Here is an 18,643-nt window from a genome sequence, read left to right as displayed (position 1 = left end):
TTACAGACATGTCTGAACTCACCATGACCCCTCCACTCACTCATGAACTTGTCTCTTCTGTCGAGCCCACAAACATCTAGGACTTATGGGAAAAGGATGTTTGTCGAAGGCCACTAAAAACATAAATATTGAATGAACAACAAAGGTTCTGTTCTAAGGCTGGATTCTTAGTTATTAGTGTAGTTACAAATGTCAACGGGATGAATGTGGTTTTCTTACTTCTGGAACAAAACTGTTCCAGTTTCATTCAGGCTCTCCATATCCTAGAGTGCAAGATGACTTCATCAAATGTCTTGTTTTGTTTGACCAACAGTCCAGATAGAAAGATATTCAGTTTACTATGAGAAAGATAAGCATCAAATCCTCATATTGGAGAACCTGGAACTATCAATTGTTTGGCATTTTTGCTTTAAAAAATTTACCTAAATGATTCAGCGATGATTTGATGTTCTCCAGACTTTCTCAGTGCAGCTCTCGAAAACATGGGGATACCTTGAGTTGTTTTTTTTTCTATGTTCCACTCCTTTATGAACCGTAGCTGGTAGTTGTGACTCATCTCTACAGAGCGAGTGAACGAATGAGCGAGGACACAAACCACAACCTCTTTCTCTTTCCCTGATGACCTGGCTCGTACGCACAATACATGTTGGACTCATTAGTTCTATTTTTCCACTGGCTCAACTCTCTGAGGCTTCACTCTCTCTGGGACGATGGAAAATCACTTGTTTCAAAATCAGTTTCATATGTTGCAGAGTAGGAAATCACAAGCAGCTACCTGGCAGATGTTGCTAAATTTAGAGGCTCGTCTGCTCCACAAGCCACGGAGGTTACAGTCTAAAAATATATTAATGGGATTGTGGACGAAGGTCGTGCAGGGATGAACCAGAGACAGTGGTCAGCTAATAACACACGTTTCTTGAGCATCACAATCACACACATAATTCTTAAAACATGTTAAATGCCTTTTAAGGAATTTATTTGTTATTATTGTGATTGATGACAATTCTATCGTCACAGCGTGTTTGAGAATAGGCAATTTAAGCAAATAGGCAACATCTTTTTTTACACTAGAAATGATCAGGTAAAATAATCCGTGAACAGTAGGAACTCACTTTTTTTTAGTATGTTCATTTAAAAGCAAACTTTGCACAGCAGCCAGCTGTTAGTATCAGCAGGAACTAATGATGTCTGGCTGTCAGACACACTCTTGCTGCTGTGATTCATGCTGATTTAATATTAGATAACACCATTCAGTGCTATTTTTTTCCATCTTTATGTGGCTTTTTCAGGTCAAAACCTGCCACATGGCTTTTGTAGCGTGGAGCCTGTTTCGTCTTACTTGTGATTTGTTGGTTTATGAAAACAAACAGTAGTTAAGTTGAATCAAAAGTCACTCTGTTCTATCCAGAAGGATCCACCGGGGTTTCCACTACTAATACTAAACTATTTCGTTCAGCTTGCAGTTATTTTCATGATTGAATAATACTTTTTGCAATTAATCGTTTCCTCTATAATGTCAGAAAATATTGGACAAATGTCATTATTATATGTCTAACAGTCTTAAACTCAAAGATATTCAGTTTGCAATAATATAAAACAGAAGAAAAGCAGCAAATCTTCACATTTCAGAAACTGCAACAAGACAATTTGTGGAATTTTTGGTAGAAAAATAAATGATTACTCAACTATCAAAATAGTTTCTGATTAATTTTCTGTAAATAGATTAATCAATCAATCAACTACCTGTTGCAGCTCTAGTTGAATTTAAAGACTGAGCTTGACGTTTGATAATTAAAACACAATGGCAATAGAGCTGCAACTAACGATTATTTTCATTATTGATCAATGTGTTGATTATTTTCCTGATTAATCCATTAATTGATCAAATCTATAAAATGTCAGAAAACGGTGAAACATTTCAATCACAGTTTCCGAAAGCCCAAGATGCAACCCAAGATGTTTTTTTCCCAACTAACAGTCCACATCCCAAACATATTCAGTTTATTGTCATCAGAATCAGAAATACCTAATTGATCCCTGAGGAGAAATTGGGTCATCTTACAGTAACTCACATTCTAGAAGAGAAATATATATATAAGCAAAGAGAAATCATAAGAAAAATGTAAAATATGTGCATTATACTACAATATATATCTAAATAAGATAGAATGCTAAATAAACCTGCTGGAACCAGGGAAATGTAGCATTTTTTTCTTTGAAATGACTTAAAATATTTGGCGATCGATTCTTCTGTCCATCGATTAATCATCTAATCGTTGCAGCTCTAGATGTCAGCCTAATTTTTAACATTTTAAAAGTTGCTGAAATCGTCTTAAAGTTGGGTTAAATGGACACCTCAGAGTGAGCTGAAGCCTGAGAAGACGGTGTTCAGTGTGGTGAGTTTTCCCTTTGATCCCAGATTCTTTATATTCCCTGACCAGTTGTCTTCCATCATTCTGCACTCTGCACTTCTTTCACTCAGCCACAGTGGTTTTACAGTTCCCTGCTCTGCTGCAACACACGCACACACACACACACACACACACACACACACACACACATGCTGATGAAGTCAGTGAACAGTGTGTCTATTCAGGCCGGTCAGGGTCCACCTGTTGGAAAGGAGCCAGCGTGTTTGCTTTAGTGGTTTTACAAGAAACCTGAAGCCCTGTGAGAGAGAGAGAGAGAGAGATGGAGAGACATTACATGCCTCCTACTGAAGCAAGGACATGTTTGCTTGAGTTATGATGATCTACTTTAATGAGACGCTTTCGAAACACACAAAACCAAAATCTTTTAAGAAGACATCCACATCCACTGACAGTGTACAGGTTTATGCTGCCAAGACACATCGAGCATAAGAAAATGCATGTAGGATGAATATAAGGGCTGCAACTAAATATTATTTTAATTATTGATTAATTATGTTTTTATTATTTGCACACAGGCTAAGAGTCCATTTCATTCATTCCAATTATTTACATTTACAACATTTATCTGACTGTTAACCTACCAGAAAAAAACTGATATCAATAAATGTTCCCAAAACGTGAAACTGGATTTTTAGTACCTTCAGTATATCATAACCCTGAATCATTGGGTCAAGCTGGGTCACAGCAATAATGTAAATCTCTGTGGAATCTTAAAGACACTTCATCTTGGAAACCAGATTTGTTTTTGTCTGTTTTGCATTCATTTTCACAAATAACGTCAGTTTAAACAATTAATTTACGCCATAAAAAACTGGAGCTGTCACTTATTGCCAGACTTTGTAACAGCGGCTCACTTGATCTATTGAAAAGTAAAATAAAACAACTGTCAGTTCACTTTATCTAAACATAAAGCAACTAGCTACTAGGGTGACAAGTGTTCCCACCAAGGGCTTTGATTCATTTCCTGATTAATCGTCTCGTCTATAAATGTCAAAAAAATTCCAACAAAATGCCTGTTATAATTTCTACAAGCCCAAGGTGACGTCTTAAAATGTTCTGTTTTGTCTGATCAACAGCCCAAAACTCAAAGATGTTCAGTTTACTATCATGTATGACTCATAAAATGATGAAATCTTGATCTTGGCTGTCTCTGATCAAAACCAACAACTCCTGACTCAAGTCCAAGTCTTTAACTTTATGCATTAAAGGAAAAATCCGGTTTATTTCAACCTGATGTATTTCCCATAAATGTGGCCATTGTGGCTCTTTGTGTCACGCTAATTTCGCTCCCTCCAGCTCTGTTACAGAGATTCCAGTACACAGAAACTAGCTGCCTGTAGCAGCCATTATAGCTAACTGCATGAGGAAAGCTATTTATTTGGAAAGCTGTAGGAGTCTTGGCAGCTCGCCGTGATGCTTGGCGTTGTGTGCGATAGACATCTTTTTTGTGAATAGCAGGAATCTCTATAACGGTGCTGGAGAGAGCAAAGTTAGCATGACACATAAAGCCACAGTTGCAACATTTATGGGAAATACATCAGGTTGAAATAAAGTGGAATTTTCCTGCAAGTCCTAATCAAATCATTATGTTCCCTTAACCAAATTGAATGGTACCCTACTGGTTTTAGATGATTATTTGTGCGTTTGTGTTCCAGATGAAGAAGGAGTTGAGTGATAATGACTCCATCAGTCAGGAGGTCGTCGGAAACGCCCACATTGAAAACTACGCCTTAAAGATGTTCCTCTATGCTGACAACGAGGACCGAGCAGGACGATTCCACAAGTAAGAAACACGAAACCTCTCCTCTCCTTTCCTCACATGACCACCTCCTGATCACATGACCACTTCCTGATCACATGACCACCTTAGTCATGGAGTGTTTCTGCTCCTCTTAACACGACTACTGACACTGATAAATGTGTCTGCTGATTTCTAACCTGGTGAGGAACATGTTGCCTTATATGGACATTTTAGGGGACATCAATGAAGCTAATGATGAAATCTCAGGAACCTCCTCCTGAACAGGTGACATTCATCAGGCTGAAACCAGAGATTTACTGCAAGTTTGCGGCGTTAAGAGAGTTTGTTGGAAGAACAGACCTCATAGAGAAAAAGAGAAAAGTCAAAGGTTTAGAAGAAGAAAACGAAAATGTGAGAAAACTCCACCGGCCCGCCTCTCGCTCTGTGTGTGTGTGCTTAAAAGGTCTTCACCTACATTTTCCCAGACCGTCGAGGGAACTAAAACTCGCATCTCTAATCTCTTGGGTCAAGTCAGTTTTATTTGCATAGCCTAAAATCAGTTATTCGTCTCAGAGGGTTTAACAATCCGTACAAGCAGTCCCAGACAGTCACAGGGGCAGCAGGTCACTTTTTCCTCCATAGAAGAAGAAGAAGAAGAAGAAAATGTTGCTGGTTCTTATTTAGGTCAGGAAACCACCTCACCCAGCTTGATTTCAGCCTGTTGATTTAGTTGTATGTGTGTGTGTTTCAATATTTGATATCAAAAAGTGTGATAAGAGTGTTTTGACAGGAATTAACTGAAAGCAGGAGTGTTTTTCCTCTGGACTGGGTGTGGTTTACATCATGTTAATGCTGCACTTTTGGAAAATACCAAGAAACAGACCTTTTAACCTTTTCAAGTGCTTTCTTCACAATCAGCTCTTCCCTTTCACCGGAAATAGGGAATTTTTTAAGAAGACGTGTGAAGAGAAGCCAAGAGGAAGGGTAAAAAAATAAGAAAAGTGGACACATTGTCCCACTATGCATGTCCAAATAACTTCAGTTTTAGCTTCTACACTCTGCTGCTTATGTGAGATAAAACTCATAATAAAGTAAAGCTGCACCTGATTTTCCACGTCAAACTTAATTCATCTTTCTAATTTGATAATTGGAGTGTTTGTAATCATTAATAAATCCATCTGGAGCTCTTTGAATGATCCTATTTAAAGAGGCAGGCCATATTATGAGACTAGATTTAAGTAATTGGACAAGTTGAATTAAAGGATTAGTTTCACTGGATAATTCACTGTTCATTCATTCATTTCATTCCACTTATCACTGTACTTCTGGAATATGATATGTGGATTTTTATGAAGGGGTCTTTTCCAGACAGGAAACATCTGGGAACAAAATAAATCCTCATAGGAGAAAGAATTTTTATATGTCTTGCACATGGTGTCCTCCAAGAAAGATCTGTTCCCTGTTCTTCTTCCTGAGGTTTCTCCATTTTTTTCAATTTTATGTTCTTTTCTTTTTCTAAAGTCGAGTGACGATGTAAAGATCCGGGTCGTCATTTGTTGTTAAATCAACATTTTTCATTTTTTTGGCTTTTGACTACAGGAAAATATAGGGAAGAACGGGGTAAATAGAGCCAACCCCTTTATCTAGGTAACCATGAGCAAAAGTAATCACGTGATCACAAATTAAGAAAGTATAGTTCACATCACTCAATCCATCTTGGACTCAAACACATGGAGAGAGCGGTCAGCAAAACAGAGCATCTTGTATCTTAATTAAAAAAGATAAGTTTTGGACATTATTACATGTTAATTTAAGTTAGTGTAAGCTATAAAACAAGGTCATAAACTTAGCATAACTGTGGATCTGAGCCGCTGTATGAAACAGTTTTGTCAAAATGGAGGTTGTGGGGTAAAACGTGCCAGTGATGTTGAGTCAATGGTTCACTTTACCCCCAAAAATGATTTTCTGATATTCTAGAGACTGTTGAGATGTTAAGTTTAAGCCACAAACAAACATGCTGTACATACAGACGGGTGACAAAATAAAAGGAAAAGCCAACATAAAGTGTCTCAGTAAGGTGTTGGACCACCAGAACAGCATCAATACACCTTGGCATTGATTCTACAAGTCTCTGAACTCTTCTAGAGAGATGAACACCATTCATCCAAAAGATATTCCCTCATTTGGTGTTTTGATGACGGTGGTGGAGAGCGCTGTGTTCAAATAGGTTGAGATCTGGTGACTGTGAAGGCCATAGCATATGATTCACATCATTTTCATACTCATCAACCCAGTCAGTGACTCCTTGTGCCCTGTGAGTGGGGGCATTGTCATTAAAATGGAAACATATACACTTATGTTATTGTCTTAAGATTATGTTACACTGCCTTATAATCAAAAGCTCATTGTAAGACTTTATGATCTCTGCTTCCCGTATGAAAATGTTTTTAACAGATAGTATCAAAGGTGAGGTGTGGGACTTGGTCACTGTAACTTTAGAGGGAATGTCCAGGGAGGAAAGGCAGATAAGGATTTGGCCTTCAACTCTTAATTCTCAGCAGAGATCGAAAGAAATTCCCTAGAGATACAGTGAATTAATTAAAAATAACTGTTAGGGTGATGGGATGATTGTGATGCATTTGGCTGTATGCAAGTACCAACACTGAACTGTCATTCAATATCTCTTCAGCCTAGCAAACCGGGAGATCTGGACTTGCAAATATGTATTCTGGATATTGCAATAAAACTCTGGAAGAACTTGCTCTCTGTGAATTCATCTTAAATTTCCACTACAGTCATCCTGGAAGAAACAACTCCCATCAAGATAGAAACGTTTGCTCATAGGATAAAGGTGATGACTCAGAACAACTTTGTACTGATTAGCAGTGACCCTTCCCTCTAAGGGGACAAGTGGACCCAAACCATGCCAGCAAAATGCCCCCCAAAGCATAACAGAGCCACCAGACCCCCTCACTGTAGGGGTCCAGCATTCAGACCTGGACCAGTTTTTCCTTTAATTTGTCACCTGTCTGTATACACAAAAAATTGGCAATGATGGCATTAATTAAGTTCAAAATTATCTCAAATTTGTTTGATTTTGTGTAATTTTATATCAGTATTTAATGGTAGCACTTATTACCCATAGAGGGCTCAATTTACCCCATCCCCACGCTCATTTTACCTCTACCTTGGGGACTAACTTTTTTTGGTGGGTCATTGTTCCAAAACCATAATAATTAGATAACTTGTTTTAATTTCCATGGGTACACAACAACCTGAGGTATATATATTTACTATTATTTGAAACAAATACACTTTCATTTTGCAGTAAAATCATCAAATGTATCTTTGTCTTTGTAACCTTTGTCAAAGCTGGTACAAGTATCTTTACACAGTGGGATTGTTTTTGCTGGACCAATTTGCGTCTCTGAAACATGAAATTCACTTGTGAATGTATATAAATGGCTGTATTTATTGATTGTTGACTTAAGATTAATTTTTAATGATGCATTTCATTTGTTACTGACTTTTTTCTGAGCACATGTACAGCAAAACTAGATTTCCATGTCTATAATTAGAGTGTAATGAGAGAAAGTTTGTCTTGCACCTGTGTTTCATCTTCTCAACACAGCCTCCCAATAATCATGGGAAATGTTAATTACACCTCCGTCCAGTTTCAGTACAATCCAACGCCATACACCGACGTTTAACAGCCCACATGAGTTTCTTATGACACCTGTAGGAGTTGTTTTTTCCTCAGCTTTTCACACAATCAGAAGAATAAAAGGTGTGCATCCTGTTATTAGTCGAGTTATAACAAGATGCGCCGGAGCATCTCTCTGATGATGCTGACAGCCCTGTCAGCTGAAGAGCCGCTTCAAATTTAGTTTAGCCAACCTCACTAACATTCAGCATCAGAGCTGAGAACGTCAGAGTCAGATGCTCTGCATTGCACTGCCTTCACTTTTCAAAGTTATGTATTTATGTCATTTAGAGTCTTTTTATTAGCTGTCATTCATCAAGGATTCAACTGACAAAATGTCAGATGTGAGTCAACTCGGGCTGCTTGACTTTTACACGAAATCATTGACTGGCTGACATTTATGGGTTGATGAATGATGATGGGTTGTCATATTCAAGTAAAGACAAAAAGCATCTGTTGCAAACAAACCTGCACACTATTAACTTGTAATGATACACTTTACATTTCGATGCCAGATCTTCATCAGGCAGACTGTAAGCCTGCAACCAATTGCATTCTCCATTGCAATAGGAAGGCATAAATGCCAAACATCAATTTACTATATGACATACAAACATGGAGCAAGAAAAGTAAAACACTCTGTATCGTAACAATCATAAATGTACCTCAAAAATGCTTACATGAAATGTGTATATTAATATGAAATAAATGCTTAAGGCCCCAAAGGCTAAACTTCATTCTCAAGAATAAGGGTGTGTGATATTAGATGGTGAATGATTATAATGTCTCCACTATCTGCCTTTACAGAGAGATCATTAGTACTGTGCAACAATGCACATTGTTGTTGTGCTGTTGGGTACAAAAAGACAGCCCTTTCGAAAGGGTGATATCTAATCATTGGCTATTTCCTTAGAGGAAATAATTACTGTGTCCTTGAGTTGCTGTTTGTCGACAGCCAGAGTCCGGTGCTTGAATGTGTGTTTGCCCCGCCTGCATTATTTAAGATGGCTTCTCATTGTCACAAACTATTTTCCTGATGAAGGTCTAGCACCAAAACACACCAAAAACACCAAATGTATCATTGCAAGTTAGACAGTGTGCGAAAGTTTGTTTGCAACTTTTGATCCATTCGTCGCTTTCCTGCACACCTGTCTTATTAAAGAGATGTACTTTTCAGCTCAAGTGGCTTAGAAAGCATCTGTCACCGTCTAAACCAGCTGTAAACATGCATTCAATGGGCTGTAAAACAAGAAAAATGTCATAAAAACAACTCTGAACTACAGTATATTAGAAAATGTCACTGCTACAAGTGAGCTGCATCCTGTGGACATGAGGAGTTATGTTTTATTTTGGGATTAACAGGTATCACAACAGGAAAATTAGTTTCCCTCCCTGTCACTAAGTGTGAGCAGCTTGCAGCAGGTTGTGGAGGATGAATGGATGCAGGCGACAGGTTCTCTGGAGATGTTTGTGGTGTAAATAACAGCTCAGAAGCTTTCTGTTTCCAGCAGGTACATTAAGCAGGATTGGGTAATATTTCTGTTCCGCTGAAGGGGGAACACAAACAGCCTGCGGTTTTACGAGAAGCAACAGTCTGCGCTAACAGGACCCAGGCTTCAGCGGGGTGTTATATCACCACTATATAAACACACACATGCATAAAAACATAGTGAATACACAGTCACATACAAATAACAACAAGTATACATGTAGGCACATACATACACATTCACAGACTCTGACACACACATGTTGAAGCACAGTGGTGAATGTTTATGGGAAACTTTGGTGGAATAAGAAACTTCCTCCAACATGTTGAGGCCACTGCTAAGTAGCTCACACAGCAGGACACAAGGAACCCTTTCTTATTCCTTACCTTCACTGTATGTGTGTGTGTGTTTGTGTGTGTGCCATGATCGGAAATGACCTCTAACCAAGTGCCGGTAAATCTGGGCTGTGGTTGCTCAGTTTTTTAATGTTAAAACCAGAAAACATCATTCAGTAGTTCAACTAATTTACTGAATCTTACTTAAAGGGAAAGTTCACTGCCGTGATCATGATGATTTCTTAAAACTAAGTCACCTTTGTAGTAGAAATGTGCAATTATTTTTGAAATTGGTGCTCTATGACTAGAGAAGACTGAGAAAAAGGCTGTAGATTCCCCAAACCGCTCTTAAGGGGGAATCCTACAACAACCAGTATGCATTGCGCATGTCCCGTCCAATCAGACTGACTCTACTGACATTGTGTTCACAGCCAGCAGAGCAGCCGTTTAGCAAAGACTGAGCAGCGTTATATATTTTCACTGAGGCTTATTTTCATTTAAAATACGTTCTTCTTTATTGAGTCTAAATATATCGTACCGGTGTGCAAGGATCATAAAACAAACGACACGCTGGAGTCAGTTATGACGATAATTGCAAACTTACCAAAAGCTGCACGGCTGCACTCAAGCCAGAGCTGCTGACGGACAGTCAAACACCCTTGAGTCTGCCATCTCTATTTGAGCTTGTTTTGGAAACAATCGTGGATGAAGGGATGAAAAACTGCAACCAAACACTGTTTCTTTTACCTATTTTTGATGATGAGGAGCCGAACCCGGATTGTGCTCAAGCTGGATGCAGCTGCAAAAGTTAACTTACAGGTAACTCAACACAGTCGCTTTTTGCTGTTCTGTATCGAGTTAAAGGAGACCTATTATGCATATTTACAGCTCTATACTTTTATTTTTGGACTCCACTAGAGTAACTTTGCATGATTCACAGCCATATCAGAGTCGTGTTAAGTTACTGCCGATGCAAACCCAACATTTCCTGCTTTGCTGTTTCAAATTAAAACAACAGCTTATTTTACTTTTCCCTGCTGTGTAACAGAAAAACACTCACAACATTCCAGCTCAACTCGATTTATGCCTCAGCGTGACTACCTCCAAAACAATGGAAAAATGCCATAACGTTAGCAGAGCAGAGCAGTGAACTCACGCGCTGTGCGTGGAGCAGATGACCATATAAAGAAATCTGTCACGAGCCAACGTCGGCTCGGACTGAAAGTAGAAAAAACTGTTGGAAACATTCAGAGCAGTCTGAAGCCAGTACTTTTTGCTAACAGGGATGACTTCTACATACTTTTACCTCATTATTTGACACTTTGGCCACGTTTAATATGAACATCCGACATTGTAACATTATATATATGACTGAAAATAAGGAAAAGCATAATAGGTCCCCTTTAAAGGTTTACCAATGCACTGCAAAGTTTGTTCAAGCACGGGGTTTTCAATCTGTCTCCATTCTCTCTGACGATCCTCATTGGTCACCGGTAGATGCTGCAAAGCTGCCCTGGCTGCAGCGCCTGTCTTTTGGCTGCCAATGTAATGTAGCTCTGGTGGTGGTAGCTTCCTCCTCCACAGTCTGTTGTATCTGATTCCACAGCACATATTCTGCCTCATATCATAAAACAAGTTTTCTTTCAAATATGCTGATATTTTCAAGTATTTAGCAGTATGATATTTTAGTGTCTGCTTTTATGTATCACTAGCATAACATGGTAGATGGAGTGTTTTGGGAGACCCACCTTTGACAGTCCTTGAAGGCACCACTCCAGAAAATGAGGAAACGTAGTCAGTATTCTAAGGCAGATTTCCAAAGGCCGCTGGATGACGTGTTTTGCGTCACCTGGTGGACTTTTGCCACTAAGTGAGTGGAGAGCTCTGGGTGCAGGCAACATGGAAGGAAGTTAAACAATGTTCATTTGCATATACTATTCACATTGTATACAATTCTGAGTGAAAATTGGCAAAGTTTCCCTTTAATAATTACACATTCAGCTGTTATAATGGGGAAAGAGCAGGGCACTAATTCAATATAATGTTATGTAATATAACTTTTAATGTAATCTGAGACTTGGTTATCATAATATTTAGATAAAACTGGAGCATCATTCGGACTAGATTTGTGTCTGTTGGGGAGATTACCTCAATCAGTGATTTTAATCCAGTCCCTCTCTGTATGTGGCTCATTTCTCACCCCCACCCCAGTAATAATTACAGAAAATCCCATCCTAAATGATATTTTAAGCTGGAGCTTTCCCTCTACTGTATTTTATGAGCTCAGTGTAAAGTGTGACTTATTGACATGTTGTTGCATAATACCCTGCTAAAAACACTAAACTGATGAACTAAAAGTTTTGTGTTTCCTTCTTTCTCCTCCCTCTCTCCATCTTTCACTTCTTCTATCCCTCTAAATTTCTGAACCCTCCCTCTCTCTTCACCTCTATAACTCCGTTTCCACCCTCTCATCTACCATCTTTGATTCTTTCTGTCCTCCTCCTCCTCTTTTCTTCCCACAGGAACATGATCAAGTCCTTCTACACAGCCAGTCTGCTGCTGGATGTCTTGTCTGTGTTCGGGGAGTTGTCAGAGGAGGTAAGATAAAGGCCTGGTCGGGAATCACAAGTCTGATCTCTGCAAACGTTCTTAAGAGATAAAAATCAACCAAAAACAGATTTAGAACAAAACATAGATTACTGTAAGGGGTCCAGATAAGGCAGGAAGGTAGATAACTTATTAAAGGATACAGCTGGCTTTGTTCTATCTTTTTAAAATGATCTAAAAATCCCCTGAAGACACCTAAAACCAACATAACATTCATCCCGGTAACAGGTTTTGTCTGTGTGGCCAAAGCCTGATAACAATTATGTATCTGTGCTAAAGAACTGACACTAAAACAGAAAAGAGAGACCAACATAGCGTATTGGCCTGCATTTGAGACGGCTTTCCTTTTCCAACAACTGTTTCTGGAAAAAGACACACTGAAGACTTATTGAACATCATTCATTGGCTCAAGTGCATCTCTGCCCTTGATGGTTTATACTGTAGTCTGACTGATACTGAATTTTAGAGTCTGATACCAATATCAATATTTCAGTGAAACCTGGTAAATGGACTGTACTTATTCAAAGAACTTTACAATAGCCTCACATTCACCCGTGTACAAGCTCACACAGCGATAATAATAATAATAATAGCTTTATTTGTATAGCACTTTTTAAGACACAAAGTCAACAAAGTGCTTCACAGGATGAAAAAATAAGATGCATAGACACACATAGTAAAACTAAATTATGGACATGACATCAGACATGCAGAGATGAAATATATGATGGTGTAAGCTACCATGCAAGGCACTGGTCTAACTACTAGGAGAAACTGGGGTTGAATGGGATTCTGGTTGGTTTTACTCCTCGACCATAACAACCAGACAGAGACCCTTTATAGAAAGTGGTCTCCGTCCACCCATGAATGAGTTCTGGAGCGGTTTGTTTAGGGTGAGAACCTGATCTGACCTCCATCTGACTGTCTACAAGGTTCCAAACTGGTGTGCTTTGCATGCTGGGATGCTAATGAGTGAAATCAGCACTTGCTAGCAGCTATCCCATGGATGATCTATGGATGTAAGAGAGCTGATAAGACGCAGCTGTCAGTTTCCCCCAGTGGCGATTTGCCATATTGCAGCGACAGAATCCCTTGGGGCCCAAAGAGCATTTTCCCCATAGACCGCCATTATAAAAGAGACATCTCGAAATGAAACCAAGGTCAATCATTACTCTTTGTATTATGAATTTTGAATCCCTGGAGGTTTTATATTTGTAAAACTTTCCCAGAGCCTAGAAAAGCCGTTTCTCAGTGTGTGACGTCATACGAATGTTAAGTCTGTGGGCCAAGCGGGAATGTTCAGGCGGGGCAAACGGGTGCCATCTTTGAGTCTTTTCTCGTATTCACTCGTCATTCATAGCTAGGTAAGTCCTCTGTTGATCTTACTCTGGAAGTTAGCAAGCACTAAATAATCATGATCAAAAAATACAGTCAAAGTAAATATGAACAGCTGGTAAAATAAACAAAGTGACGATACACATTGATTGCCGTGGATATAAAGGAACTTTATTTTTTACAGTTGCATCATAGTAACAATTTAGATATGATGAAAAAGGCTTCGAGAGCCTGGAAATTGTTGGTTCATGTATCTTGAAAGTGCTTGAAAAGTGCCAGAATTTTACTCGTTAAAAGCTGTACGAACCCTGATATTAATACTGGTATCGGCCTCGAAAATTCAGTATTGGTAGGGCTATAGCATAAAACATCAAGGGCATTTTTTTACATTTTTTTCCAAATTTGAATGGTAAAATATTTATAGTGAATCTGGATTCACTCTCCACTCTTTACAGTTTAGAAAAAATATATCAATATTATATTATTATATAGTCTACCATTTATTTTTTCAATTATTTGATTATTCTTGTGGTCTGTAAAATGTCGGTAAATTGAGAAAAATGTCTCCATCACAAGTTTCTAGAGTCTGTGGTCACTTTCCAAAGTGTGTTGTTTTGTCTGACCAACAGTACAAATCTCAAAGATAATCAGTTTTATCACAGAATAGTATGAAAACTAGGAAAGATTCACATTTGAGAAACTGGACTGGACTGTGGGTTTTTTCTATACCCTGTTACATTATGAGGCTCTCCCTGTCCTCCCTTTCCTGGCAGAAATCATGTCCTCTTTTTTTTTTCATTAAATAGCTTTACAGCGAGTCACTTTTCTTGTGAAATTTTGTTATTGTGACATTAAACCTCTTGTCCTTCCAAGGCACGGAGTAATATCACAGCCAAGTCATTCACTGATTAGAGATGACGAGCCACTAGAGACTGAGCCCATACAAACATAGCCTTGCCTCAGAACACACCTCAGCACTCCAGTGTGTCATTGTTCTATGTTGCTGCTGAAAACATGGCACTTATCTGGCACAACCAGGAATTTCTCTATTCATTCTTATCAGCCTCATGTTAGCATACATCTGGTTCCCCCACCTCGCTTTGCCTTTTCAGCTCTTTTCAGCTTTAAAACATCCTGCCTCTTCAACCCACTCAGAGTTACCCTTTACCACCATTACCCCAATTAACCCCCTACTACCTCTACCCCTACCACTTCTTCCCTTACCCTGTCACCAGTGGTGGAAGAAGTACTCAGATCCTTTACTTAAGTACCAATACAGCAGTGTAAAAGTACTCCATTACAAGTAAAAGTCCTGCATGAAAAATCCTACTTAAGAAAAAGTTCTTCCAAGGTTTCCAACCTAGGGGTCGGCCCCCTAAGAAGGGTCACCAGATAAATCTGAGGAATCGTGAGAAAAAACAAGGTTCTGATACACAAATCTGTATTCAGTTTTTGGATTTTTTCTAAATCTTTAGGTTTTTCCTGTCCCTACGGTTTTTAAGCCTGATTAATTTTGACTAATGTAGGTATAGGTTAAACCGTTTGTGCATACCTATAGTTTTATGCTGCATATTGTAGTACTGACTCATGTATTAATAATTGAATTGGTAGGATACTTTGTACTGAATACGTATTGTACTGCTGCCTTCCCTCTGCTGCCCCCCCTCTTCACACCTACACCCAAAGGACCACAATGGAAATAAGCTCTTGGGCTTTATTGTGTTTTATCCCTTTGACAAATACTGATGCCTCCTGGTTGAGGCTCTGCATATATTATTTATTTATACATGTCATGTTGTTTCAATTTCAATCAATCAATCCATAACATTTGCTTCCAATTCTTATAACCTCAACAAACAACTCGGAGCTGCAACGATTAGTTGATTAATCGATTAGTCAATGGATAGAAAATTAATTGGTAACTACTTTCATAATCGATTGTGTGTTTTAGTCATACTCCATATAAAAACTCACTGGTTCCTGCTTCTCAAATTGGTAGATTTGCTACTTTTCTTTGTCATGTATGACAGTAAACTGCTTTTTTTTTGGTTCTGGACTGTTGGTTGGAAAAAAATAATCGGCAATAAATCCATAATGATATTCACTCTTCATGTACTCAACAAATAATAGGTTTTTCAAAACCTAACCCTAAAAAGGATTCTTCTATTTAACCCGTCCCAAATGATTTCTTCTTAAACCTACCTTCTGATATCATGCTCTATGTTGACCCCTAACCTCTTTTTCAGTTACCCCCCTTCTAACACCCAATCCAACACTCCTCTATATCCTATTTTTAATGTCCCCATCAACTGACTGGGTAATAACCATCAACTAACACCTATTTTTTGCCTCCTCTTTATTGATGCCTACTCTGTGTCACCCTTACAACTTACAACAACTACTCTTCATCAAATACCCCTTAACCTTATCCACTACAACCCCTGCCCCCTGTCCATATGTAGAGTAATGATTTCCGAAACAAGTTCACCTACTTCCAAGAAGAAGGGAAATAGTCTGACGAAGTCAAAACTCAAGCAGCACTTGTAGGTTAAAACAACTTCATTGTTAGACCATGTTTTGGCTTGTGGCCTTTGTCAAGTCCACTATGTACCCATTTCCCACCCACTGACCTTTTTACATACTTTTGTTTATCACCCCATCTCTCTACAAACCGCCGTCCAGTTCGATTAATAGTAACCTTTATGTCTCTTTCCCCTTCCCTGTTCTTTATTCCACCTTCCACTGTACCTCCACACCTCTACCAGAACATCCAGCACAGGAAGTATGCCCGCTGGAAGGCCACCTACATTCACAACTGTCTGAAAAACGGGGAGACGCCACAGGCCGGGCCCATCGGCATGGACGAGGATGAGAGAGCAGGTGGGACGCACTGATATGGCACACGCACGCACATCGATGTTAAACCCACCGCTTTCTCTCCTGAGCTTGCTCTTTAGAGAACATGAGGCTAACTTCCTTTGTTGACATGGTTTTGTCTGTCTCTATGTGTGTGTGTGTGTGTGTGTGTGTGTGATTCTCAGCTTTGTATTGTATGCCTTATCAGTTCTGAGGCTGTTGCAGGAAAGCCCTGCAGTACAAACCGGAGACGCTGGGAGATTAGGAGTGTGTGGAGAGTAGATTAGTCATGTAATTTGCTCTGACGTCCAAAGTAAGTTTGTGCTTATGTGTGAGAGAGAGAAAGAGTGAAAATATTCAAATCTGACTTAGAAATCGGCCTTTTTATGTGTGTCTAAGACCTCCATGTGTATTAATGCGTGTGAGATTGGGCTGATATTTATTTTATTCTTCTCCATTCCCCTCATATCCAGCACGAATCAACTCTGAGTCCCTGACCTTTGTTACATTGAAAAGCTCTGGCCTCGGATGCCAGGCTAACGCCATAAAACATAACCTTTCGGAGGAAGAAAGCATGGGAAAACACCACTTGATCCCAAGGAGATTGACTGAATTAATTAGACAACAGAACGGCCATTGCAGCCTTTTAAAAGTTCAACGCGCTCTGGGAAGCATGTGGTGGGAAAAAAATAGGGCCGACACAGGGGCCGTGTCCTCCTAAAATTCAGCATTTTAGGAGCCGACGGGAGATTTGCAATAGATTAGGACCTCCAAAAGATGGTTTTCTGCTCCAGTGGCTGCTTCAGTAGCCCAATTTACCGACCATCCTTAAAGCATACCAGCATTTATCTTTTGGCAGGTGGTAATTCAGTTTGATGAGTTAAAACCTGAAGTCCATTGAAATCCCTACCCTTACCCTAACCCTAACCATAACCCTAACCATAACCCTAAACTTACACCTGCTGTCTCTGATAGCTACACAGGCAAGTCTGACCTTTTCATCTTTTCACAGTTATACTATGATTCATAGCCCACTGCCAAGGGCTTTATATTATCAATGTAAAAAATTTTTTAGGTGTTTTTATGGTTTAACCATACAAAACCAGATAATCATCATAATCATATTCCTCCTCCGTATATGGAACGAGTTAGCATTCCTACGTAATTTGTGCGTATTATATATTTTAATTACATTCCCATGCTTGCTTTTTCAAGCTCTAACTTCCTGTGCAGAGTCAGGCTGGTTTTCAAACACCAATAGTTGTCTGAGTATCGACCGAAATGCGTTTGTAGCATCGAGTATCGAAAAACTGTAAAGTGTAAAAGTGGCTATTGACTGTTTGGTCAGATACGTAATGTTACTTAGAGATTCAGGTTATTAAAATATGAAGAAGTCTTGCTCTGGAACTCATTGTCAATATAGCATGAGAGACTTGGGTATTTTGTCGTAAACATTTCTGCCAATGTGGTTTAGATTGTTACAGGTTTGTGTGGGTGATGAGGTTGGGTTGCTTCATTTTTTCTTTGGATATCAAAAACATTTGGGTCTTATGAACTTGTCATTGAAGACTTGATGGTTTGCAAGAACTCTGGCAGAGTTTTTCACTTGACATCAGAGAGTATTGAGACAAGTATCATTTAGGTATTTTCTTGATTAAGCAATTTGACTATGAAATGGTGAAAAATGCCCATTGTAATTTCTCAAAGCCCAAGGTCACATGCTCAAATGTCATGTTTTGTCTGACCAACAGTCCAAAATACAAAGATTCAGTTTATTATCATGTATGACACAAAAAAGTTTAACATTGTCACATTTGAGAGGCTTTAACACAAGTATTTGGTATTTTTCCTGGAAAATGGCTAAAATGATTATGATCAAAATAGTTGCCAATTAATTTTCTGTTGATCTACCAGTTGTTGCAACTCTAAACAATTCCCAGCCCTAGTACAAATACAAAAAAACAGATTTCTTGGATGGTATCCAGTGTTTGAATGCCATTGTTTTGGATGGAAGCTGGAGAAAGTTGTCTCTTCTTATGCTTTTAGAGTTTGTCTTCGGATTCGAGCGTTCGTTGACATCTGTTTTGATAACTTAAAAAAAATATTAGGAATACTCCCTGATTTAGAATTACGCTGAATCCCCC

The 18,643-nt window shown here is 38.9% G+C and overlaps 1 protein-coding gene across 3 annotated transcripts in view; it reads left to right on the top strand.

Moving 5' to 3' along the window:
* The window catches only part of vta1 (vesicle (multivesicular body) trafficking 1), a 76,699-nt gene that overhangs the window by 28,035 nt on the left and 30,021 nt on the right, over positions 1–18,643 (top strand). For all 3 annotated transcript variants that reach the window (XM_067572440.1, XM_067572439.1, XM_067572438.1), the window contains exons 3-5: positions 4,088–4,215; positions 12,224–12,299; positions 16,409–16,523. In XM_067572440.1, the coding sequence (XP_067428541.1) occupies positions 4,088–4,215; positions 12,224–12,299; positions 16,409–16,523 (319 nt within the window). The remainder of the gene's footprint in view (positions 1–4,087; positions 4,216–12,223; positions 12,300–16,408; positions 16,524–18,643) is intronic.

This window comes from Thunnus thynnus, chromosome 18 (assembly GCF_963924715.1).
Source record: "Thunnus thynnus chromosome 18, fThuThy2.1, whole genome shotgun sequence".
Taxonomy (NCBI): Eukaryota; Metazoa; Chordata; class Actinopteri; order Scombriformes; family Scombridae; genus Thunnus; species Thunnus thynnus.
The sequence above is the reverse complement of the archived record's forward strand: the minus strand, read 5'-3'. Positions and strand labels throughout refer to the sequence as shown.